We start from the raw sequence: 27,742 nt of genomic DNA, 5'->3' as shown, positions 1-27,742 counted from the left end.
AGTAAATAGAAGCAAGCCAGACTATAAAGCTGTTTGAAGGTTCTGGCAATTGTATTTCACTTTGAACAGATAACCTGCACTCTTAAGTATTAAAGGACAGAGCTGATATTAAAAAATATATTTTTAATACTTAATAAATGTAAATCATAAAGTTCACATGCCTGTTACGTGCATCTGAGAAAGCAACTCTGTTATTTTAGCAATTCCTAACTCAGTGTACCCAGAGCTGTATTTTACTTTCCTGATCCAAATTAACTTTAAAATTCTGTTTAAAAAAAAAAAAAATTCTAGGATAGGTAGGGACTAAATTCAAGAGAAGAGTGAAATAATTACATCTTTTTTTTTTTTTTTTTCAGTATTTCTCAGAGTTCTTCAGGTTAGGATTTAATCTTTCAGCTTGGGTTTAAGGGCAGGATGTTTATATTGTCAAGGACCGAAATAAAGGTAAACAGGAATCAAGGAATGAGTGGGATGGCATGTGGTGTGTGTGTACCCACCCTGCACATAGGGGTAGGATGAAGGGGAGAAATTATAAATGCTCAGAACAATGTACAGTATAACTTCAAAAGTAGGTTTATGCTTCAAAAGACTTATAAATGTCAAGGGACCCCAAAATGTAACTTGTGAAAATACAGTCTGCATTTTAGGATTTGGAAAGACGTAAGACAGAGACCGGAACTGGATCTTAGCAAACATACACATCACAAGAAAGGGCTTCTTGGCAGCAAATCAACACCAAAACTTGACATAATTGAAGGAAATTTAATTTCAAAACACGAGAACAAAAGGACAGCATGTTACTACCACTGCAAATGCAATTATCTTTCCTTATCTCCAGTAGAGCTGTGAACTGAAAATCCAATAGAATGCTGATCCACACCCCACCGCCACCAAAGCTCTACTGAGAGACAGAGATGCTGCAAACGGCAACAGGTCAAAAATTCTCCCAAAGGAAGGATAGGCAACTCCACAATAAACATGCAGGTTAACCAAACACCTTAAAAAAAAAGAAAGAGGAAAGAAAAAAAGAAAAAGGAATGGGAGATATTCTCTGAAATGGAGGAAGAGTAAGATATTCTACATAGTCTAATTATAAAATAATTTTAAACCCATCTTCATGGAGAAATATCATACGTTCAGTCTGGGCTACAATGAGGAAGGGCAGGCACTATAAACGAGGTAAGGAACTAAACTAGCCGAGTGAGCCAGGGAAGTAAAACGACCTCTGTGGTCTCGCCCCAGTTTGCTTCCGGGGAGCACCCCACCCCCTCTATATCCCTGCCGACCACGCTAGCATTTCCAAGCTGAAAACCTGTATCCGTTCTTAGTACGGGTTCATGGCATTTTGCTCATGTGTTACAGAAGGATGCTGGTGACCACCAGCTCCAGTTGAGAGCCCACTGCCATTGCTACAGGAAGCAGCCTGCTTGTCATCATGCTAGAAGGACGGAAGAGCAAAAGACACGTTTTAAAATCACTATTTATTGTGAGAAGAGTTGAACATCCCTGGTGAAAAGACTGAAGTGACATCATTTAACCTGGATCTTTCAGCAGTTTTGTCACATCATGGCTAAATGTCTCCCAGCATCTCCTTCCTCTTAAGTGATAAAAAAAAAAAGATGTATTCTTTAAATGTAAATTAACCAATATTACGTTTGCTTTTTGAGATTTTTGGCAATTTCTTTGAGGTATGAACTGTTTTATTTCTACGAAATATGAAGCGTCTACCACAGTGGTGGGCATCCCTGTTGGTGCAGAATTAATACTGGCTTGTTGATTAGCTGAATGGATGGCTGGATGGATGGAGGGATGAATGGATGAATGGATGGATGAATGAGAGACACCAGGTGCTGTCATCTCGGCAGAGTTAAGGAAACAAAGAATGCTCAAGTTGGAAGAGGCCTTGGAAGTCATTTATTCTCAAGGTAGGAGTCACTTCACTATCCACCCAACCTTGGCTTGAAAATCACCCATAAAATAGAGCTCACGAGTTCACAACTGTAGCTTTTTTTTAATGGTTTCATGTAGAGAACAGTCAGCCTCCCTTTTAAATAAACAGCCTCTTCCCCTCGCCTTGCACAGAGCACACTGCACACCCTGGGCAGCCTGAGGCTCAGGGCGTGAGCGAGACTCAACGTGCTCGTCACCCCCGGCCTCAGCATCTGAGCGATGCCCAGAGCGCTAACGAGAAAACGAAGAACTAGTAAAAAGTCAGCCTAGGCCTTGATTTTAAAAAAGAGGTCCATTTTTTCTTAATTAAAAAATCGAATAACATAGGAGAAATAATATTCATCACATGGCAATCTATGGAAAAGTGAAAAGCCTAATGACAAAGTGGAGAAAGATATCTATGACACATGACCAACAAAGCCTTAGTATTTAGAATAAAGAACTCTTATAAATCATCAAAAAAAGCACAATCAACTCGGGAAAAATGGGCAACAGATATTTCACAGAAGAGCAAACATATATGGCCAGATGACACAAAGAAATGTGCCTTATCGTTAAAAATTAGGAAAATGGCAGTCAAAATCCATAAGATATCATTTTATATCCATTTGATTGGCAAAAATTAAAGTCTGACAATATCAAGGGTTGAGAGCATGTGGATAGACAGGATCTTTATATATTACAGGGAGGAGTGAAAATTGGTACAGGAACTTTTGAAAAACTTGCATTATAAAGTTGAACATACATCTCTATCACCCAGTAATGCTACTCTCAGGCATACACGCAAGATAAATTATTTCACGTGTACCGCAAGAATGCAAGAATGTTCCCAACGGTACAGTTTATAAAAGCAAAACAAAAAAAACCCCAAAATGCCCACCAATCAGAGTGTGGATATGATAAACTGTGGCATATCCACACAATGGAGTATTACACAGCAGTCAAAGGTGATGAACTATGAGGACAGTATAGAAGAACCTTAACAATAATAAATGAAAAAATTAAATCATATGAGATTACATAGAGCATGATACCCTTTTTATAAAGATAAACAACTTTATAAAAATATTTATTTTAGGGAAATGCAATAAAGCTATATAAAAGGAAAGCAAGGAAATGATAAACCAAGGTTTCAGGATGATGGTTACTGTGGCTAGGGGGTGGCAGAGGGATGGGAGACAGGTGGGTGTGTTATTATCAAGGTCCTAGCTGTTTCAGGTGGTTGCCACACTGTTTCCTTAATGAAATATTTAAGTAAATAATAACATGTCTGAAAATAAATCATAGATCAATAATAATCATGAGGGACTTCCCTGGTGGCACAGCGGTTAAGAATCCGCCTGCCAATGCAGGGAACACGGGTTTGAGCCCTGGTCCAAGAAGATTCCACATGCTGCGGAGCAACTAAACCCGTGTGTCACAACTACTGAGCCCGCGTGCCGCAACTACTGAAGCCCACTCGCCTACAGCCTGTGCTCCACAACAAGAGAAGCCAACCGCAATAAGAAGTCCATGCACCGCAATGAAGAGTAGTCCCCGCTCGCCACGACTAGAGAAAGCCTGCGCACAGCAACGAAGACCCAATGCAGCCAAAAATTTAAAAAAAAAAAAAAAGTGCAAAGCTTATAAAAAAATTATAATCATGAACCAAGGATACGATTTTGCCCATTAAAAAAGAATGGCATTCCCGGCTCACCTTCATACAACTGGGCGTACTGGGGGAATCCTGCCGCACGTAGCCAATCACAAGCTTCTTTGGCTTCAATTTCTAGAATAGAACAGAGGACAGACAAACATGTTAGTCGTGTGTAACTCAGCGTACTTCTTCTTCCTTAATAAACTCTGGTTTTGTTATATAAGCAAAAGACGACATCTGTTGAAAAGGGATAAGCAAAAAGCGAAAAAGAAAATCCACTTATTCAAATGGTTTAGATTTTTGTGCATCTTTTCAGACTTTAAAAAAATACATGTAATTATCCATCTTTCCTTTAAAAAACAAAAAACAAAAATGGAGTCCCAGCAGTAAGTTACTCTGTGCTGCTTCTGTGTTCTGGTTACAAATGATTAAGAAAATAGGGCTTAATGAGAAAGTTGAAGAAGGATTAAATAATTAATTTTAGGCCTAGATGGCCTAACTTGCTTTACTTTTCACGTCAATAAAAGGCCACCAAGTACATCTGACACCCTGGAAGAGCACTAACTTGACCAAAGGGACTGAGCTTCTGCCACCCAATGGGATGCGTGTAACTGCCCAGGGGCTGGGAAGGTGTGCCTTTGGGTGCATCAGGCAGTAAGAGAGGCCTGGGCGGTCAGGGGCCCTGGAGGGCATTAAGTCAATAAACCCCACAATCTTGGCAGGTTGAGATGCCTAATAAAGCTTCTACTTCCCCGTGGTTAACAGCTTGTAGATAGTATTGATAAACAGAAAGGCCAAGAGCAACTGACACACTGGCGTTCAAATTCACTCAAGCACTTATTTACAATCCCGTTAAAACTGACTCACAGAGGAGGTCTGCACAGTCATTAGTTTCTCAGTTTGCACAAAGAATATTCTTTCAACCATCTTCCCACCTTCCTCAGACCATTAGAGTACTTAAGGTATGTAAGGCTATTCACTCATTTATAAATGTCTCAACATTGCTTAATTTATTCCAGATTCAAATCTTCATTATGCATCTCTTCTCTGAGCCAGATAGGAGGTGGACAGTCCATCATAGAGAAGTATATATGTATCACTTTTGTCTAGTAACTTATATATCACTTTTGTCTAGTAACTTTATAGTTTCAGAGCATTTTTTTTTTTTTAAAGAAATGTTCTTCTTTCTTTTTTTTTTTTTTTTTTTTTTTAATTTTATTTATTTGTGGCTGTGTTGGGTCTTCGTTTCTGTGTGAGGGCTTTCTCTAGTTGTGGCAAGTGGGGGCCACTCTTCATCGCAGTGCGCGGGCCTCTCACTATCGCGGCCTCTCTTGTTGCAGAGCACAGGCTCCAGACGCGCAGGCTCAGTAATTGTGGCTCACGGGCCTAGTTGCTCCACGGCATGTGGGACCTTCCCAGACCAGGGCTCGAACCCGTGTCCTCTGCATTGGCAGGCAGATTCTCAACCACTGCGCCACCAGGGAAGCCCTCAGAGCATTTTTTAAACTATTATGAGTTCCTTGAGTCTTTAAAGAAAAGAGAATTAAGAACACTCAAATTCATTAAAGCAAGTAGGAATGTCCTTATTGAACGAACGTGCCAAAGATAAAAGCCTGCTGCTATCTTCTGATGAGTTAGTTAATACCCAAACAAAAACAATTATGGCAGCAGAGAAGCAATAAATGACATGGCAAGGTTTATTACTTTCATGAATCTTTTCAGTGTGGCGATGAAAGTAGCATCATAAAACTCAAGATTCAGGACTGAATTCGGGGAAGAAGGATAGAGTGACATCAATGTGTAAGAATCTCAATGTTTGTACTAAATCATAGAATTGTCCAATGTGAATTACCTGCGTTAACATTTTTTCATGTATTTATAACCATACCTTGTTTCAGAAAGGAATTAATGAAGCTTTAAATAAAATCATAAAATAAACATTTTCCAGAGAACTATATTGCTGGAAAAACATACAAAAGCTCAACATTTTATTTTAAAGGATGTGGAAACTACTTTTTTCTCTATCGCCATGGCCCTCGCTCAAAGATAGATATGGAAAGAAAAAAAGCTAAGTGGTTTTTTTTTTTTTTTTTTTATAAATTTATTTATTTATTTATATTTATTTTTGGCTGTGTTGGGTCTTCGTTTCTGTGCGGGGACTTCCTCCAGTTGCGGAGAGCGGGGGCCACTCTTCATCGCGGTGCGCGGGCCTCTCACCGTCGCGGCCTCTCTTGTTGCGGAGCACAGGCTCCAGACGCGCAGGCTCAGTAATTGTGGCTCACGGGCTTAGTCGCTCCGCGGCATGTGGGATCTTCCCGGACCAGGGCTCGAACCCGCGTCCCCTGCATTGGCAGGCAGATTCTTAACCACTGCGCCACCAGGGAAGCCCAAGTGGTTTGTTTTTTAAAAATATTTTAAATATGTCACTTCTTCTGACTATCTGGAGCTTATTTCCATTGAACACATTGTTAGACATCGAACAATAGATTGCTAAAAAGTAAATGTATTTGCTTTCTAAATATTTTACTTAATAAGTGGTGAGTAGCCAGAAATTCTCAACATCCACCCTTTCTGGCCTATATTCAGATATGACAACAGATCAGTGCACATGCACATGTGTGCACACACACACACACACACACACACACGCCTTAACTGGACACAATTCTCCAGCCAGTATCACCACCTATTTAGAGAATGTTCCTGATTTCTTATTAAAATGGCTTCATGCCAAGAGGCACAAAAGATACAATGTATTATTTTTCTAAAAAACCTTTAAATTTATATAATACTTTACAAATCACAAAGTGTTTTCACATATATTACTCACTTAAGGCCCCACGTGACTTCAGGAACACATAAATGCCTACTGCTGTGTTGTCATCCTTATTCATTTTCCACCACTACAAAAAGAAATGCCCCCAAATGACCAAAATCGATCTAAAAAGCTGTGTTCACACAGCCACTCTTCTTAGGGCCACTTGGTTAGAAAGAAATGATGTGAACAGGCCAAGGTTTGCTTCTTCAGCAGATAATTTAATGAAAGGTCTACAATGGCTAAAAAGCAGCACTTCCAAGAACTACAGAGATTAGTAATTTTACCTGCCTTTCCCTTTCCCTAAAATAGATGAGAATGTCTTTCTTTTAGATATGAAACCATGGGAAACAGACAAGCCTGTATCTAGTTTACATTTAACAAAGTCCATTCATGAAAACTTAGGCTGCATAATAATAAATGAGAATTTAAACCCACTGTTTCTATAGAAATCAGAATTAGAAAATTGTAAAAATTGTAAACAGCTGTCACTGATTTTTTAATAAATGAGACAGTTACTGACTTCACTCCCACCCCTTTCCAGTTACCAAGTGAAAATGATAACGATCTAAGTACTGATTTTTAAAAAATCAGTATTTCCATTTTATTTAACATGAAATGAACCTATGTCTACATTCAGGTCAGGTAGGGATTTACCCCTTCTAGTTCCCTAGATCCAGGCCACAACTTTGACTCTTATCCTAACTGAAACTCCAAGTTTCCAATTCTCTCCTCTCTGAGACTCCAGCCACCAACCCTGTCTCATCAAACTTCCTGCATTACAGTTTTGATCTCGTCTCTCCTGCAAAAACTTCCCTGGAGCTCCACTGCTTAGAAAATCAAGTCTAAACATCTCCCTAGGTTTTCAAGGTTCTCCATGTGGCATCCAAACGAATCGTTCAGCTCCCTGTACTCCCTCCATACCCCAGCCAAAGTAAACTTGGTCCTTCCTCATCTCCCCTCACATCCCTGGCTGGAAATTCTCTCCTATCCCCTCATTATCCTTCAAGGCCTAGCCCAAGCGCCACCTCCTCTAGGAAGTCTTCCCAGATGCCTCCTGACAATTCTGTCAATGGCTAACTTTTCCTGAGCACTGACTGTGCACAAGGCCCAGTTTAAGTACTTAAGGCATATGAATTCCTTGACTCCTCATACTGATCCTAACACGTGGGTTGCGAATATCATCCCACATGGGTTGGGAATATCATCCCCAAGATATGCAGATGAAGAAACAAGTGGAGAAACAACCAGCTCTCCTCGAAAACAAGCTTCCTTTCCATTCAAATGTCCTAGTGAACAAGAGAGCTAAGACGTGCAGAAATGAGCAACACCGGAATTTCCTGAAAAAATACGTAACAGTGAACAACATTTAAAATATTAAACAGGGCTTCCCTGGTGGCGCAGTGGTTAAGAATCCGCCCACCAATGCAGGAGACACTGGTTCGAGCCCTGGTCTGGGAAGATCCCACATGTCGCGGAGCAACTAGGCCCGTGCGCCACAACTACTGAGCCTGCGCTCTAGAGCCCGTGAGCCACAACTACTGAGCCTGTGTGCCACAACTACTGAAGCCCGCGCGGCTAGAGCCCGTGCTCTGCAACAAGAGAAGCCACCACAATGAGAAGCCTGTGCACCACAATGAAGAGTAGCCCCTGCTCGCCGCATCCAGAGAAAAGCCCGCATGCAGCAACGAAAACACAACGCAGCCAAAAATAAAATAAATAAAATTAAAAAAAAATATTAAACAAAACCAGGTAAATGTTGCATTACTGCTGTCACTTTAACTCCCCATGCCTGTTTTTGGAGGCTTCTAACCAGTTCTCAGGGTGTGACTTTTCCTTCAGTGGTCGAATGAAAAACTATCAGGACGATTTTTAAAAAACATTCCCCACCAGGCAGAAGTGCCATCAGAAACTGAAAATACAGTGGAAATACAATGACACTTTTAGACTTGGGTTTTCTCTTAGCAAACAACAGACAAATGTGTGAAGGAGGAAACAGGAAATTTTTATTGGAACCACCTTTAATAATTAGTTTTATTAGATGAATGAGGTTCAGGACACTTTTGGTGTAAGGCTTGGGAACCATTAGGCCATATTTGCATGCTTCCTGGCATGATGGGATGACCCTATCTTCCCCTTACCTCTCAACAGTAAGTTAAACAGAAATTCCCCAACCCCGTCATCATTCCACTGAACTCGCTGATCTTACCGGTTGAGCAATGGTAATCGGGTCGAAGCAGGATGTGATTACTTCCATCTTCCCTTTGCTCTACCTTCACAGTGCGAACACTCATGCTTGCTTCCTGCCTTCTTTGCAATGTGCTCCTGAAATCAGGGCTCAAGGCAAATGCTACATGGACCTTACCTCTTAAATAAAATTCTAAGGAATTGGAGGAATGTAAGAAAATTCAAACATTTTCTAGATTCCTTGGATTCCCCCAACTATGGCAGACTTGCGGGCAAAGATCCATAGAAATGTTGATGTTCTTACAGCCATGGAGAAGCACGTCAACTGTGTGAAGGCAGGCAGTGCTTTCTGATCTACACCAAGATTCCTGCCCTGGTCACAAAAATTCCTTCAAATGGAAGGAATAATTACTTCAAATGATCAGTTCTCTCGCCTCCGTTAAGGTGGCCAATTTTACAGGACTGCCATACAGCTGGGCACCAACAGCCTAACTTCCCAGGGCAGGTGGGTTTCACAGGGCAGAGAAGCAAACCACAGCCTCAGACACTTGATCTCAGTGGCTCTGAGCCTTGGATCCTAGTAGGCATCACCTTGGGGAACTGTCTAAAACCCCCCACCACTATCCACTCCCAGGTATTCTGATTTTCTCCGTCTAGGGAGGGCCCAAACAGCATCTTTTTAAGAAAGCTCCTAAGTAAAGGTAGCCAGGATTGGGAACCACTGAACCAGACAACATTTCTTTGCATGCCTTCATCCCAGACTCTTTCTTCCCCAATTATCCTAACAGCCTTCCAACTGAACTCTCTGATAACCCTTGCTCCTCCCTGCCCCCAAGAAATTTATCCTAGTCCAAAGGGTTCCTGAGCCCTGGATTGATTTGTATGAAATACATAATTCATCATGTCACTCCTCTGCTTAGAATTCTTCCGTGACTCTCCACTGCCTTTCACATACAATACAGTTCCGACTCCTCAGCAGACCCACAGCCGTCTTAACTCCACCTCTGCCCAGCCATTCCGCTCCTGGAAGGTCTCCAAATGCAAGCTCTGCTCCCGTCTTCCTGAATTCCTTGGGGTTCGCAGGATGCATATGCTCTCTTAACACTTCAAGTTCTTCATCTCTTCTCTCTCCTGCCGCAAACAAATTCCCCCTCTGCACCCCATCAACCCCTCTCCCCCACCTTCCTAGGTACGGTGAGGTGCAAATACCAGAAGCTTCTTAATTCATTTGTATATCCTGAAAGACTACTTTTTCCACATTGGAAGCACACATACATTTGTTTGAAGGAAAACAATCCATTAAAATTTCCCTTTCTTCAAAGACAGACTAAAAAAACTACAACTTAAACCCCTGTCTCTTTGCAATTAATAAAAATAAATGTTCAACGCATACACTGTCAAAGACTGGTTATCGGGAGTTACCTATGTAAAGTGAATTCCTGGTTGGGCTAAGTCAGATAGCACGACGTATATATTAATATTTATTAAACTCTTCTGTTATCTAATCACAGCAAAGATTATGACTAGCCACTAGCAACATTCCTACCCTCAGAAGCCTAAAAAAATTCTAAACATTTGCTGTGCCTATTCTGAAAGAAACCAGTTAGGAAGCTTTTGGAAGACTGGTCAATACTAATTCAGTTTCTAGGCCATTTGGCCTCACAGGAGCTGACCCCAATCCACCTTTAGATATATTCTAGTACAGCCACACATTTACGTGAAGCCAATCACCCTTCATTTCCCCCCTTAACTCAATATTTATTTATTGAACATCCACTGTCTGTGCTGCCAGCTGTGCTCAGGGACAATCAAAGGCACAGGTTCCTGCCCCGAAGCTGGAAGCCAAAGGGAAAGGTAATTCACAGCTGAGAGCATGATGTCAGATGATCCTCTACTTAGGAATGAACTGGTTTCCTAAGGGCTCTTCTGAGATCCCTGTATTTAAGTCCCAAGGGACCCTGTCTGGGCAGCACCAAAGAATCCCCACTTCACAGGTGAGAGCCAGAGGTCTAACGATGGCCGACCGTCCCAGCTCCTTCCTCTACCCCTTCTGTCACCCCATCTACCTCGGGCTAACTGATCCAGCCTTACTGATCTCACACACCCCATGCCCCCTTTCCTGCTTTATTTTTTCTTCTTCCAAAACATTTATTGCATTTATTTTGTCTCACCCCTCTGCAAACTTGCAAGAGGCCAGTTTCTTTGCCTGTTTTACTCTTTGATATACCCCAAGCACTGCCAACAGTGTAGCGCACATAGTAGTTACTCGACAAATAAGTATTACATAAATAAATAAACTGCAATGTGATTTTCTTCTAGTGAAGTGGTCTTAATTTTTCAGACCAGGATCCACCATAAGAAACACGTTTTACATTGTAACCTGGCACACACATATATGCATATGTGTACATATGCACCCATTCATGTACACACACGTGTGTATATAAGCATATATAAAACTGAAACAAGTTTCCCCAAATAACACTTACAATAAGTAATGCAGTCTTACATTTTTCCACTCTATTTTAAAAAATACTATTTGTTACCTCCCAAAGCAACCCATTTGAAATACACTATTCTCACACAGCTTTTTCTTAAAGAGAAAGGAAGCAAGGAAGGAAGGAAGGAAGGAAGGAAGGGAGGGAGGGAGGGAGGGAGGGAAGGAAGAAAGGAGAGGAGAAAAAAAAGAAAATAGTAAACTAAAACATTTCTGTATAGTACAGAGGAGATTGTGATGTGACAAAGGAAAGACACGTATGAATTCAGAGGTGGGAGGGGGAGAGAGGGAGGGGGCTGCTTGGGCACTCATTTTAATGCTCAGCCTTTATTTAAGGAGGTGTTATGATCTTTTATATAAGATTGGATTGCGGGAGAGGGGATTTGGAATAAAAGAGAATAAGCTAAGCGGAGAGCTGGCAAAGCACAGGTGTGTGTGAAGGAATGGTACGTAGTCTCAATTTACTGTAACAGAGAACAAAGGAAGGGGAGGCATGCAGTGGAAGGTGGGTTATGCCACAGAGCAGATATAAGCATCTCCTTAGCCTGGTTCCCCAGTGAGCAACCAACACTATTTCCTCAGATGTAAAAGAGTTTTGCATCTGAGTTTCCCAAGTTCCTTCTAATAATCCATCACAGAAAGGGGGCAAAGTATGACCTGTAACAGCTCAGGAAAATAGGTCCAGGAAAGAATCCATTGCTTAGTTAAGCAGCCTTAAGAAAATAATCTCTCTGGACCGGTTTCCTCATCTGTAAAATGTGGGATTGCTATAGGCTTTGTAAATTCCCTGAGTTTCTGACTCTAAGAATTCCTTTATGCCCATTTCCCTTGCTCTCTAAGACAACCTTTAGACTAGGTTCCATTTCTGTTAATTTTCCAGATTTATCATCAATTACATGGAGACATCCTTCTTCCTTAAATTAGATCAATAGTAACTACTTTGAGTTCTCCAATTTTGTAAATTTACTGGTTTATTGCTGAAGTATCTAATTTGCTTCTTAATAGATCAATTTCTTTATTTGTCCTACGAAGCCGATGTTCATATTACAGAGAACTCAAAACCCTAGGTGTTTTTGCATATGTATATCTACAACCCTCAAACTAAAATTAGTCTTTATAGGAAGAAAACACTTCAACCCATAGAAAACTTTGAGTTTTACTTTGTTTATTGATCCTGTACATTTGTGTTTCAGTTAACAGCACCATCCTGGCATCTACCTAACCAGTGAATTGGGGGGTGGAAAGCATATTGGAACTTTTCATGTTTTCTCTTTACAAATGAGGAAGCTGGTCCAAAGTTTAGGTAATTAGCTTAAGGTCCAGAGCCACCCAGGCCTCACTCCCGGTTAGAGAACTTCCTGCACACTGCAGTCTTGCCTACAAAGATCACCCTCACTTTTAAATCACTAGATTGTTTTCCAGTACAAGTAAGAACTGGGAGTTTTGAGGGAGTTCTCTTTTTAAGTTTTTTTCCCCCCTCCTGCTTGAGATTTGGAGGCAGATATGTTGCTTTCTAGTGAAGAACATTCCTAGAAATAACATAAAGGGGGAAAAAAGGACCTATTTCCCCCAATGATGTGATGACAACTTAATAAATGGCTCTGCTTCGAAAAACGGAAACCTTGGGACACACAAGGCAAACCTACACCTGAGATTCTGCACAGGAGGCCACACTCTAGCAATGCAGAGTTAAATGAATTGAAATCCCCTTTGGGGATCATTTAGGTCAAGTGTTTGCAAAACACAGTTTTTAACACACAAACCGGGAAAAAGCAAGTAGCTCATATCAAAAAATATATGCCCTTCCCTTGCAAAGGCAAACAGCTCTGTATTCATTTAAGCCCAGGCATGACCAGGAGCCTTCAGGCACTCCAGACTTGAGTTGATCTAGTTATTTCCAGGAACAGAAAACATCTCCCAATGAATCAAAAATTGGCACTTACGACCCAGCACAAAATAGTCAAACTGAAATGAAAATAAACTATTAAGGAAATGGATACTGCATCATCACATCTTTCTACTTCATTTCAATCTGGGGTGGGGCAAAAAAAACTTCCATTTACACACACACACACACACACACACACACACACTTCTAGTATTCTGCATCAAATATTTATGCATTTCAAACCATGCATTACTAAGAGAAATGATTTGAAATAGCTCTTTAAATACTAAGTCCTTTAAAGATGATAATTGGGTAGATTAAGAAAATTAATTTCAAGAAAGGAAACCATCTTAAACCAACTTTAAGGGCCTTATTTTTCTGAGCCTCATTTTTTTCATTAAGTGAAGTACATGGTTTAGGATTATATAATCCACTTCCTTTTAAACTTATTTTTCAAGGCAAAAATACCTGGTCACAAACCTAAAATAACACCTACCTCCCTATCTTCACCATTAAAGACTGACAGGCTCATCAAGTCTTTCTTTTACATATGTTAGCAAAGCTTATTCTACTAAACAACCCCTCCCCAATCTTTGGCTTTTTCCCTAAGTTCTACAGCGTTATAGCACAGGAGAGATAAAATACTGTGCAAATTGTAGTGTTACAAAAACCTTAAGTTAGAAATAAAGAGAATAGTGAGAGATTCTAAAGAAACTGTTCACTCATATTTCAGTGCATCCTGACAGAGAAAAAAGATCTAGAATTGAATGAAACATCAAGTTGCCTTATCAAAGACCAATGAAGATAAAAACATGGCAGATACTGGTTAATACAAGCAGATTTTAGCCACTCCTATGTCTAACCTCAAACAGGAAATACGACAGGCAGACCATATTTTACTGTACTTTGTAGATACTGCAGTTTTTACAAAATGGAAGGTTTGTGGCAACCCTGTGTTGATCAAGTCTATTACTGGGGCCACTTTTCCAACAGCATATAAAACAATTAAGGTATGTATATTGTTTTTTAGACATAATGCTATTGCACACTTAATAGACTACAGTATAACATAAACATCACTTTTATACGCACTGGGAAACCAAAAAATTCATGTGACTTGCTTTATTCCTGTGGTCTGGAACCGAACCTGCAATACCTCCAAGCTATGCCTGTGTTCAATGTGACTTTCTCAGTTTTGTGCGAAAGGTGTAAGAAAAATAAGTATTACTGTTTTCTAGGTGAGCTAAAGAATTATTTTCATCAAAATCGCTCATGACACCCAGCCCCCCAAGCACACAAAATCTACTGGTCAAAATGTGACTCAGGTCCATCTGTTTAGTTTAAGAACATTACTGGTTTTATAACATACATTTTTCCTATAAACACATTAAGATCCTTATTTTGTTGTTTCCCCGTTTTGTTTACACAGGGGGGCAGGAAGGGGTCTGAAGTTCCATTCAACTCACATATGACCTTGGACTAGTCATTGAACTTCCAGGCAACTCAGCTGCCCCCAGTAGGGAAGAGGCAATGTTTTTCCAGGCTGCCATTGCAAAGTTCTGGAATTTCACATGGAATGACTTTTACAAATGCATAAGCACAATACAAGATCCCTTTTTGGTGCCACACAGTTTGAAAAAGGGAGTTGTGAGGAGATGTCCTTTTATGAGTTGATGATTTCTCCAAACTCAGGAGGGCAGGTAAAGATGATTTCAGAATTTCTGCATCTTCTATCTACTTCGTCACCTGAGTGCGACAACGGGCATAGCAAGGCTGGACTGCACCTCCCAGGTCCCTTCCTCTCTGGCTTCCTAAGTGCTGCAGCCTGGGAAATGCTACAAACTCAGGGTGTGGAAAACTTTTGTCCCTCAGACATCCTCTAGAGACTCCTGCAAGGAGGAGGAAGGCGCCTTTCTGTCGAGCTGCAGGAAGCAGCCTCTAGCCCTCTCCACAGGACACTCAGAGGTGGGGCAGGGAAGAGAACAAAATGTGGATGGGAGGTGTCAAAGGCATCTGAGGACTCCATGCACTGACCTCAGCCTTCAGTTCGCCTTTGATTTTTCTCGTGGGGGTGGGAGGGGGTAAGGCGTGAGAAGGCCATCAGGTTGAGGTGTGTGTGGACAGAAAAGGAGCTTACTTTCCGCTATGAAACTCACTCTAGTAGCAGCATTTTAAAAAACAAGGATGAAGGATCAGAGAGAATGATTCCCATTGTGTGTCGGCTTGACGTTAGTGAGGAATAATATTTTACCTTCTGGTGCCCAAGAACATTATTTCCTGGTAGGTAGGCCTTTTCAAGATGCCATTCAAAATGTTTTCAGTGACATCTGGGAGAAAACTTTCCCTTAGAAATATTATTTTGGAATACTTTCACTGCAGAAAGCACTGTTCAGTACAGTCAATAGGGACTAGAAAATGGTATCCCAACCCCCTTCCCCAAATATTAAAGACAGAGGCTCGAGTTCTCCATTCATGAGGCCCCTGAGACAGGACGCAGAAACCACTCACTTGTCAACCTGGGACCCTAACGTTACAGCTCTCTACCTACCAGCACAAGCCCCCTAGGAAACTGCAAAGTAATTGCAAGGCTCTATTTGGACACCAAATATTGTTTCCTCAATTGAATCAACTCCTGCCAAATATATGTCCATAACTGGAATCTACAACCACACACACCTGGATGAAATCCTAGCTATCATGTACAGTAGGTGATCTCAGGAAAGGTATTTAACTCCCCTGAGCCTCAGATTCCTCATCTGTAAAATGGGAATAATTATATCTACTTTGTGAGGTTGCCGTGAAGATTACATGTGACAATGAAAGCAAACTTCACAATGAATTTTAGCTTCTATAATGTTATTACTATTCTGTCAAAAGTCTGTGGATTTTTAATAAAAATTAAAAAGGAGTATCCACACTAGAGAAGGATGACTATTGTTTATGAGACTATAAAATATATATATATATATATATGTGTGTGTGTGTATATCTATCTATATATATATGGGCTAAAAACTCAAGACTTTCTTCCTACCCATTGTTAATTATGATGGCAAGAAGGGAATAGCTAGTGAAAAAAATGTTAAGACACAGTAGACCTAATTAAAGAAGCCCCAGCAGGACTACACCCTACTTATCACTGATCATGATAATCCTTAACAACAACACAGGCTCCCACAAGGAAAAGTGCAAACAGACAGGAAGAGCCTTTCTCAGCTGGGAATCTTACCCCTTTTACATTAATTAGATTTCTGACTAATTTGAGGTGACAAGAAAACACCACTGATTGTACTCACTCCAGCCATCCATTCCTATAAAACGTATTTTAACCCTACAGCACTGTCCTTCTTAAAAGAGTAAGAATTACCCTCAAGTCCCGGAACTCCTCCCTACACAATGGCCACACAATCAGATACACAGACAGTTGTGAAAATCCACTGCAGAAAAGCATTTTCCTCCTAATTTCACAGCCATGGAAAAGAGGCACTTGGGACTGTGCTTTTTAGGACACAGTGTTGGATATTTACACTTTATGGTTGAGTATAAGTTCTCCCTGACCACCAGCAACGAGGACAATTTTTGATGTCTTGAATGCTGTATAGATTACTCCTTTGTGTTGTAGCCCCACAATGCCAAAGTAAGTATCTTAGAGGTAAACCCAGCTAAAATGAGCAGTCAGAGAAACTCAGAGAAATGACTAAGTTTAGAAATTAAATTCTCTCTCCTCCACTGGATTCCACCTCATATAATTCTAAGCATTAGACTAAGCCAACTTTAAAAATGAAAATCACCCTTCTCCCCAGGTCTGCTTTATAATTTCAACAGGCTTGGCATGACGTGAGCCTCCCTGCCAGTTGCACCATGGGCCAGCTTGTGCTATAATGTTCTAAAGCACCGAGAATTCGGTCTTCAGCGATTTGGCAATGTCCAGGGAGGAAGGGGAAACATCTGAAGTTATTTTTACTTTTGCAAGTCCTCTGGTTGTACAGGGTGAATGCTAGGGTGGGTCAAGTATTGTCTGGAACCTTCAGGGTCTTTTTTTTTTTTTTTTTTTTTTTGCATGGCCTCATTTCCGTCTTCCTGTTGCTAGGAAGGAGAGCTAAGCATGAGAAACGCGTGTTTACAATACTGGACCATCCTGTCTAGCACAAGGCTCTCTTCAGAAAAGTACAATTCACTTCACCCACTGTACTTTGGATGCCCCCACTCTTCTGAACCAAATCACCCTCCCCTGAATATTTTCAAATTGCATATTTACCCACCTAAGTCATAAAAATACCACTCTCATTTGAACGTTGCATCATGGCTTAAAATCTCCATGGGGACACCAAGGGAAACCCAAGTACTTATTTTTGTATTTAAAACCACCTCTTGGAATCCCACCAAGCTTCTGATTGCAAGGCATCTCACTGGGGCCTCCCATACCTTCTTTAAAGCCCCACACTAGTTTTACAAGGAAGAGTTTAAGTACCATCTACATTTTTCACCCACTTCACAGTGATAAATTGTTTAATCATAACATGCTTTTCTATTAATCTGGTATATTTTCCAGAAGCAACCAAACATCCCCCTTTAATGTAAAAACGCCCTTAAACTTTGCTTGGTCTTTGGTTTTTGAACTACAATATAGAACAATGACAAAATAAAGAAAAAAAGGCTTTAGTTTTAAAGGGGCATCCGGTCTCTCAGAACCTTTGCTCCAGAACTATAGGAAAATCCTTTGATTAGTCCAGTGTATTAAAACTTGGAACACCGCCTTCACTTAGCCATAGTTAATTTCTTAACAGTTTAACATTTTCATTCTTTAAGGAGGTAAATGGTGTTTCTCATAAGATCCACAATTAGGAAGTTAAGACATAAGTAAGTCACTGAAATGACGTTTCTCATCCACTCTAGGGAAAGATCAAGTTGGAAGCTACTTAATCTCAATCTGCGGAGTAGGGAAACCAAGTCAGCCCCCTTTCTTGAGCTTCCAGTAAGTTTGGTGTAAGGCAGCGGTCCCCAACCTTTTTGGCACCAGGGACCGGTTTCGTGGAAGGCAATTTTTCCTCAGACCGGGGTGGGGGGATGGTTCCGGCAGTAATGCGAGTGATGCGGAGCGACGGGCGGCAGCAGATGAAGCTTCGCTCACTCCCCAGCCACTCACCTCCTGCTGTGCGGCCAGGTTCCTAACAGGCCACGGACCGGTATGGGTCCGCGGGCCCGGGGTTGCGGCCTCCTGGTGTAAGGTGGCTTGAAATAAAATAAAATCTGTTTTTGTCAAAAGCAAACTTTTAGAAACAGCTGGGAGAGAAAGTCTGCTGTGTTTCATTTTAAACTCTGAACAGTAGTGCTAATGAAAAAAATATGCACCTAGGATTGGACCACGCTGTAAATCTGGCAGGCCACAATAAAAATTAATACACGCAATCGCCAACATCTTCTCAGAAAACGTCTCCAAATAACGTCTGAACGCACATCTGCTAACTATTTGACACTCATTTCCCAGGACTTTAGTTCTATTAGGGGGGCTGTTGACTTATGGGGCACCCCTCGGACCATCTGCTGCAGTCTGCAAGCCAAGATGGCACTGGGTGCCTCCATTAATTCCACACTTATGCTCGGCAAATTATCTCTGCGGAGGACCAGCCTGCAGTCCAGATGGATGCTGAATTAGTCAACCTCTTGGAGCTGCTGATAGATTTACATCCAGAGTTCTGCTGGGCTATTATTTTCCCTCATCCCTTCAGCAAACAGAGTTTTGCAAAAAAAAAAAAAAATGTAATTTGAGACTCAGTATTCTGCCTTCTCCATAGCTGTGATTTTTTTCCATCCAAGTGCGTCATATATTTCGCCCTCACGCATCTTTGCATAACGGATGGCTCTGCCTGGACTGCATTCCTCCATCTCACCGGCAATCACTGAGGCAGCTTCTGAATCCTAAGAATGTACCCATTTGCTAACCAGGTTGAGTGTAAAATGACTCAGTCAACGCAAGCATGAAGAAAGGTTTTCTTCTCCACAGTACAGACTAATGACTATATGCAAGGGTTTACTTCTACACTAATTAGCATAAATTGGGTACTGAACATCAGTCCCAGACACTGGGCTAAGCCCTTGTATTAGCTCGTTTGATCCTCAGCACCTCCCCACGCAGTAAACACAGTTATTACCCCCATGTTGCAGATGAAGGAGGTACAGAGAGGTCCTGTCAATTCCCAGATTCGCCCAGCAAGCAGGCTGCAGACCCAGGATTCCCACCCCGCCGGCCTCACTCCGGGCTCGCTCTGACTCCCCTAGAGACAGGGGCTGTGCGCTGGGAAGTAGCGCGGAGACGGTAAGTTACACGTGGTGGCGTCGGTTTGCCGTGGCCAGAGGTGTAACTCCTCCCGAAGGATCAAAGGCTCGGCCCGCGACGTTGGAGGTGGGGACAGGGACACAGAGGGGGGCAGGGGTCCAAAAGGCCGTCGCCTCGCTACGGAAAAAGCCGGATCGAGCGGTGCGCTTCCTTCCTTTCGCCGGCCCCGGGACTCTCGGCGCGCGGGCGCCTCCTCCCGAGCCAAGGGCGTGGGCGTCTCCATGGGGCATTTTAGGAAACCCAATCCGACGCCCCAGCACGTGAAGGCATAGCCTTCCAGCAGGCGCCCCACATGTTGGACTGGCTAAACACCTCCAACACTCTCTGGTGGGGCCGGCAGCCACCAAAGCGAGACTTTCCTGGCTAAGCCTGAGTTATTTTCCAGCGTCTAAAATACTTGAACAAAGACGGCTGGAAATTAAAACAATTTTTTGGTGAATTTACTTTAAAGTAGTTTAAAAAAAAAAACTTTCCAAGGGTCACTACGGTCTAAATATCCCTAAATAAGATTCTCAAGGGAGTCAACGCTGATTTTGGACTTGTATGGTGAAGGACAGCAAGTACCGAGCCCGGAATGGTCCTCGAAGGGAGGAGAGTAGAAACAAGGTCGCGCCGCGACCCTCAGAGCCAGAGGCCGCCGCCTGCGATTTAGAATAAGAATAGAAGGGCCGCCAGCGCGGCTGGGCAGAAAGCCAACGGGTCCTGCGACCCCGGACCGGCCCTTCGCCCCCAGCCCGGCCTGCTCCCCAAGCCCGGGCGGGAAGTTATTGTGGGTTTCACTTCATCAGTCACGGTCGCCTTCCAGCCCGCAGCCCTTCCCGGAGCCCACCGGGCGCGCCGGCCCGCGGCCCCCAGGGGTCATTACCCGAGATTAAGACCTCCCTCTCCGAACTACGACCCTTGTTTTCCCCACACTCCACCTCCTCCACTCCAAGAAACTCGAGCGACTCGGTTCCGAGACTCCTCGGAAAGCGCTGCAAAAGCACAGAACGTCAGGCACCGACTTGACAAGGCAGGGTGACATTTCCTCCGCGGCGGGTCCCCTCCGCAGCTGGCTCTTGCGGCCGGCTTGACGGCAAGGCACAAGTCTAGCTTACGTGTTAGGATCATGGTGTCCGGCTTCTCTCTGCACATCAAGTGCGGCGGGGGACGGCGGGCGCGCAGTGGGGAAATCGAGGCAGCCCCACGCAGCTCGGCTCCGGCGCCCGGACCCACGGCGGCACCCGAGACGCGCGACCCAGCGGTCCTCAGCGCATCCTTACTCGCCACTCCGGAAAGAACTTGGTGTCTGCCCGAGATCGAAAAGGGAGAGCGCTCAGGGAGCTGGGCGAGAAGCCCGGGAGCGCTGGCTTCCCGGGAGTTCGGCCATGGCCAGGACCAGAGCGAAGCGCCCTCGCACGAGCCGCTGGAGAGCTCTGCCTCCCGCGTAGCCAGCCGGCCGCGCCCTCCCGCAGCGCCCACCCCTGAGTGGAGGGACCAGGCCCTGCGCCTCGCCTCCTCCCCGCTACCAGGGTAGCCAGCAGCGGCCTCTCGCAGGCTTCAGGCCCCACCCCGCTCTCCCGTCCCCGCCCCACCTCGAGCTCAGACACCTCCCCTCCCCTCCTCCCCGCGGCCCCGCTTGCCCGCCACCGCCTCAGGCAGTCCCCTGGCCCCGCCCCTCCTAGCTCCGCCCCGCCCCGCTCCTCCTCCGCCAGGGGCTGGAATGCTTTCCTCCGGCCTGCAAGTCTGCAGGGGGAAGCCCCTAAAATTCTCCAACTATTGGCCTTGGGGCCAAAGACAAAGGCTGGACCCAGGAGGCGTTTACTTGCTGGGGAGGTCTGGGCTCCACGCTGGGACACCGCGCACTTTCCCCCTCATCTTTTTCTTGGTAGCTTTGCACACTTTTTTTTTTTTTTTTTTAACCTCTGTTATTCTGCCTTTCATCCTGATGGGAACCGCATAAATTCCTGGGAACGGAGGTGAAGTGGGGAGGTAGGGGTGAATCAGTGTTTCGTCATGTGTAAAATGGGGAGAAGAGTACCTGTCCCTGCGACATTCATCATTCATTGCTAAGGTGCACAGGGGTACAGAGCAAATGTAAATAACTGACACTGTGGTAGAGAGGGACAATTTATACTCAGCACGTGCTGACTCTGCAGTGTGCAGTCAGAACCAGTGTTTGCCAAACCAAGGCCCTTGGGCCACAACCCAGTGCAGCTCCTGGAACTGGTAGAGTGGACTCTAGACTGCAGAATTAGAATCTCTGATGTTGAGAATCTGCATTTTTTACAAGCCCTCAGGTGATTCTGGTGCACTGTAATTTGAGGACCCCTGATATAAAAGGAAGCCTCATTTTGAAAGATCACAACTGACTATAATCTTTGTAAGATTTTTAAAAACTCAGACCAGGATTGCATGAAAATTTCCTTTGGGGCTAATTGATGCTTTCTGCCTATTACCGCTGCGCAAAGAAAACTACTAACCTAAACTCATTCATTCAACAAATATATCTAGAGCATTTATTTACCATGTGCCAAACACTGTTCTAGGCTCCGGAGATATAGCAGGGAGCAAAAAATATAAACATCCCTTCCCTTCTGGAGTTTACTTCCTAGTGGGGAAGATGCACAATAAACAAAATAAATAAGTGAAATATATATAGTGTCTTAGATGGAGATATATAAAGGGGAGGGGATATGGAAGCTTGGAGCAGAGTCTGTTTTTAAGTGGGGTTAAATACAAATGGGAGAATTTAGTCTCTTGATTATAGTTTAAAATGTATTGATTTCATAGCTGTGTCTTAGTTGACATACACAAGACTCTTTTTCACCCCATTTTTTCAAAAACAAAATAAAAACACTCATTTCACCACTGACTTCCTAATTTACGCAAACCAGAATTGGGCTCTGAAGAGTGGCATCTCTGGAGGGCGAGGGGCTCCTTTACTTAACAGGTATTTCCAGGGCTTTTACCTACTTAGAACTGCTGGGGACACCAAAATAAGCAAGGGCAGGCCCACCTCTGCCTGCTCAGAGTTTAATTTGCAGAGGAAGCAACAGGGGCTTATGAAAAAGAGGTGCTGTTAGGGCCCCAGGAAGTGGGGACCTGACCTGGCCCAGGAAGACAAGAAGAGGGAGCTTCCCTCTGAAATTTGGGAGCTGTAGGAACTGTCGAAACACCCACAGTTGCCAGCAAGGGAGAATGTAATTCAGGGGATACTGGAAAAGTAAAGGCAAGAACTTTCAATTCCCTGCATGACTGTGTTGAGGAGTTTTAAAAATCCTTAACAGCAATAAACAGTGAGAAGCCACTGTAAAGGAAGAAGGCATCCCAGGATCAGATTTGCATTTTGAAATCTTCATTAAGGCTGCAGTGCGTACTTCGAATTTAGGAAATAGGAGTATACCACCTAAACTTCTCTTATACACTAACTTCCCTTATTTATTAACAATCCAAACCTCAAAGTTATAGATATTCTAAGCATCTCCTCCAAAGCATATCAATTCTCAGAATAAATTCTTAATATTTATTATTAGCTGGGTGAAGTTGTGTTTTAAGTGAATTGGGTTTCTAGGAGTCTGTGCAATCTTGATGTACCACCTGCCACTAAGTATTCATCTTTCCAGAATAAAACCTGCTCATCTTTTTGTCTCTTCTTGTTCAAGCCTCATTCCCTTTTCCTTGATCACTGACGTTGTCTCCTCTGGATCTTCTCTCATTTCATTCCCTCTCTCTGGAGGTTTGTGTGATATGGATTGCTCATCACCTAGTAATAATAATTCCCGGCACATTTTCCTTGGTGATGCATTGGTCTGCATTTGACCTCCCCTGAATCTCATCATTTTCTTCCATTCTTTGGTTTATTGACACAGCCTGTGACCTGGGCCAAATCCCAAATTTTATTTTTTAAATTCTTACTCCTGTTAGAAATGGACATGCTACATTTTGAAAACTGCTACACTTGTAGAATATGGTTGAAAGCAGGCCTTTTGGAACAGGCCACTTACCAGCTGTGTGATGAACATATTATTTAGCCTCCCAAACTTCGGTTTCTTCATCTTTGAAAAAAGAGGTTTAAACAGTGCGTGTCTCATGAGGTTTTTAATGAGGATTGAAAAAGCTCATGCACATTAGTGCTTAGCACATAATAAGCACTCGACAAGGCTAGACATTATTATTATATATTACTAAGTGCGCACATCAAACTAAGCCATGCAATTAGTATTTAACTAATCATCCAGGAGAAGATGAAAACAAAACAAGACCTTGACTTCAACCTTTGTGAATCTGAGGAGCCTTTACAAACTGGGGGAAGGAAGAAGTGAAAAGTCATTAAGAGTTAAACAAACAGTGGTCCCTTCCAGATGAAAGAGGGTCCCCAGGACAGCGCAGAGTCCTTCCTCTCCATTTAACCTTCAACTCATCACCCATGGTTTCATTTGTCTGTCACTGGAAGATGCCATTAGACTGGGTTTGTTAGCTGATGCATGACATGAGATTTGGGTATTGAAACACTGGACTGTAAGAGGCAGAGATTAATGTAGCACATTTCCCAGCCCGCAGTATATATGGTCTTCTGATACCCCTTCAATACATGAGAATAAAAAGCCGTCACAAATTACACCAAGTTTTGTTGCTACTGTTGTTGCTGCTGTGAAGTATTTGCTCTCAACGGAGGTTAAAAAAAACAACAGAAAAAGATTTGACGTGAGGACCTGCGCTGCTGCTGTTCACTTCCTGCCATGCTCTTCTCAGTTGAAGCATCAGTTTCAGAAAGCTATTCACAAGGATAGCTGTGCCCTGTCATCTACACGGATGTTTCCACATTCAAGTGTTGTATTACCAAGGCCACAAAAATCACAGAGCGAACTCCTAAGCTGCATGACAGAAGGCTGAGTGGCTAAGTGGGCTACTCTCTGGTTCCTACTCTATTTTAATGATTACTATTAGATATCATTGATATTGTCCAAGGGCATTTGTCCTCTTGCATTTTTTTCCACATTTTTTCCATTAAAAAAAAAAGGAATAAAACTTAGGTGTCTACAGGCACTCAGGCAGGTAATGCTGGTGAGGGAAGCAAGTCACAGTGGGATGGTGAAAAGTGAGGAACCCAGAACCCCTCCAAGAAGCAGTGCCACTCAGGCTCACTTGGTTCTTGGCTATGTTAACACAGCAACCCATTGTTCTGGGTTTAGAGATTGTTTTTCAAGAGCCCATAGATTTCTAAATTTTTATACCACACATCCCAGTTTTTAGATGCTGGCACTAATTAAAAAAAAATTGAAACACATGCCAAGTAATTTCAACTTTGGGCTTCATTTAGCCCTGGGGCAACTAGTTTAAACTCTACTCTAGTGATAGGAGCCAAGCGATCTCTTTGGAAATTTATTTCTCTCCCACAGGAACTAAAAGACTCTGATGCTTGGAAAATGTTGTAACATAATTTGTGTTCAATGGAGCATTGTGAAATGAGTGCGGAAAATAGTTTTTTATTTGTAATATTCAAAGGAAATATGACGAATAGTAGAAAGTTGTTAAAATAATTTGTAAACAGTATCCAATTCAGAGAAATAATTAAATTTGAAATTTAATGGTTGTCCTTAAAACATTCATTTATGGTTAAGCTTCCATGAACCAAGTCTGGGTTCTTTCCCCACCGTCTACCCTGGTATTTATTTAGTCTTTTCAAAAATATTTGAAACCCAGATGCCAGGGGTGTAGGATGGTGAAAGAGGAGAAAAAGCAAGGGTTTAGGAGGTGAGATAAATTAGCCTTCTTTTAATTTTACCTAGAATAGCTCTCTTATTCAGTCAGACCTTTTTTTGACTACATCTTTTGAACAAGTGAAGTTTAAAATATGGGGAAGGTTAACTTAATCTGTCGGTGATAGTTTTAGTTCAGAGCAGGGAGTCCCTTGTTCCTGCATAAATGTGATATAAATCTACTTTCTGAATAATCACTTAAGCCCCAAATATGATCTAGCCTGGCACAGAACTTTTATCATTCAACAACAATTTATTAAACCCTAGAAAGGCAGTGTGCTGATGAAACAAAATTGAACAGGAATAAATAAGTCCTGGGATGTCATGTAGAGCATAGTAACTATAGTTAATAACACCGTATTGCATATTTGAAAGTTGCTAAGAGGGTAGATCTTAAAAGCTCTAACCATAAGAAAAAAAATTTTTGCAATGATGTGTGGTGATGGATGTTAATTAGACTTATTCTAGACTTACTGTGGTGATCATTTTGCAATATATACATATATTGAATCATTACGTTTTATACCTGAAACTAATATAATGTTATATGTCAATTATATCTCAATTAAAAAAAAACTTGAGCAAATGACAAAAAAAAAAATAATATAAAAAGAGGGCTTGGAGAAGAAAGCTCTTAGGTAGAAAGTAGAAATAGATACAGTTCTGTCATAGTTCACTGGTGGGTTGGACATAATCCTGATTTGGTAAATCAGTGGGCATGCTTTCCTGAGATAATTACAATATTTACAGTAGAATCTCCTTTGAAAGGCTATTTCATTTAATAGCTTAGATAGCTGATCAGCCCAAGGCCTCACAGCTCAAAATGGCAGAGAAGGGACCCCGGGACACCTAGTCAGAGCCTCTGCCACCCCCAACTGCCATCTGAGCTTCACCGAGGACTGCTCTGATTCTTTCAAGTGGCCTCTGACAACACAAATATCAGGCCAGAGAAAACTAAAAATCGCGATCCTTTTTGAATCCACAAAAGAAACTGGGCTACTTTCCCACTGAATTAGCCAATTTTAATGGCATGCTTTTGATTCTTTGTTTATTCTGACATTAACCTCAATTGTACAGTTTTCTTTTTTTGAGTCTGTAGCAAATAATTTATTGAAAGCTGAGGATGGACAACATTATTTTATAAGAACTAATAATATTTAATATTTTGCTTTCTTATTATTTAACTTTTATGATTATAAAATATTTATTGTTAAAAAGTTTAGGAAATAGGAAAAGTATAAAGAAAAAAACAAGACTCATAATCACACTACCAGAGACAACTGCAGATGATTTACATTTTTATGTCTCTCTTCTCAGTCTGTTTTTTTAAAAATAAATAAATAAATACATTTATTTATTTATTTATTTATTTTTGGCTGCGTTGGGTCTTCGTTGCTGTGCACGGGCTTTCTCTAGTTGTGGCGAGCGGGGGCTGCTCTTTGTTGCGGTGCGCGGGCTTCTCATTGCAGTGGCTTTTTTCTCGTTGTGGAGCACGGGCTCTAGGCACGTGGGCTTCAGTAGTTGTGGCATGCAGGCTCAGTAGCTGTGGCGCACGGGCTTAGTTGCTCCAGTGGCATGTGGGATCTTCCCGGACCAGGGCTCGAACCCGTGTCCCCTGCATTGGTAGGAGGATTCTTAACCACTGTGCCACCAGGGAAGCCCTCAGTCCGTTTTTTAGGACAGATACTTTATTGTACAGCATTGGGATCATAGAATATATTGTTTGTAATATTTTATTGCACTTAAAATATTGCTGTATTGAAGAATAGAGCTTTTTATAGTTGCTTCATATTCCTTCTTATGGATACGCAACAAATAAGTTAAATGTTGAACTTTAAATTTTTCACCATTTTTCCTTTAGTGAACATCCTTGTATAATAAATTTTAAAGAGCAAGAATGGTAATTTCCAGGACTTCCCTGGTGGCGCAGTGGTTAAGAATCCACCTGCCAATGCAGGGGACACGGGTTCAAGCCCTGTTCCAGGAAGATCCCACATGCCGCGGAGCAACTAAGCCTGTGCACCACAATTACTGAGCCCGCGTGCCACAACTACTGAAGCCCGTGCGCCACAACTACTGAAGCCCGCGTGCCTAGAGCCCGTGCTCTGCAGCAAGAGAAGCCACCACAATGAGAAGCCTGTGCAACGCAACAAAGAGTAGCGCCCGCTCACTGCAACTAGAGAAAGCCTGCATGCAACAATGAAGACCCAACACAGCCAAAAATAAATAAATTTTTAAAAGAAATTAAAAAGACAGAATGAAAATTTCCTTAGGCAAATTCACTTACTTTGAATTAAGAGGTCAAAGGGTGTTAGGACATTTGATATATATCTCTGAACTAGAAAGTATGTACCTATTTTAAATTTTTACCAGTGTTTGAATGTACCTATTTCTCTTCATGTTAAGTATTGCCAGCATTATAATTTCCATTTCTATTGCTAATTTAATAAGCAAAAATATATTATCTCATTATTGTTTAAGTCTATATTTGTTTGAACACTAAATGGGATAAATTTTTTATTGTAGTAAAACATATATAACAAAATTTATTTTAACCATTTTTATGTGTACATTTCAATGGCATTAAGTACATTTATATCGTTGTGTAGCTATCACCACTAACCATCTCCAAAACTTTTTCATCTTCCCCAGCTGAAGTTCTGTTTCTATTTAATAATAATTCCCCATTCT

General features: G+C 42.2%; 1 protein-coding gene across 8 annotated transcripts in view; it reads right to left on the bottom strand.

Annotated features, from left to right (window-relative positions):
* Positions 1-27,742, bottom strand: part of DLC1 (DLC1 Rho GTPase activating protein) — a 398,002-nt gene that overhangs the window by 22,517 nt on the left and 347,743 nt on the right. For 6 of the 8 annotated variants that reach the window (XM_036839010.1, XM_036839009.1, XM_036839018.1 and 3 more), the window contains one exon: positions 3,647-3,718. In XM_036839010.1, coding sequence (XP_036694905.1) covers positions 3,647-3,718 — 72 coding nt within the window. Of the gene's footprint in view, positions 1-3,646; positions 3,719-20,230; positions 20,269-20,407; positions 20,814-27,742 lie in introns of those variants that run through there. The other 2 variants (XM_036839014.1, XM_036839017.1) reach the window with 2 other exon arrangements.

This window comes from Balaenoptera musculus, chromosome 21 (genome assembly GCF_009873245.2).
Source record: "Balaenoptera musculus isolate JJ_BM4_2016_0621 chromosome 21, mBalMus1.pri.v3, whole genome shotgun sequence".
NCBI classification, from domain to species: domain Eukaryota; kingdom Metazoa; phylum Chordata; class Mammalia; order Artiodactyla; family Balaenopteridae; genus Balaenoptera; species Balaenoptera musculus.
The sequence above is the reverse complement of the archived record's forward strand: the minus strand, read 5'-3'. Positions and strand labels throughout refer to the sequence as shown.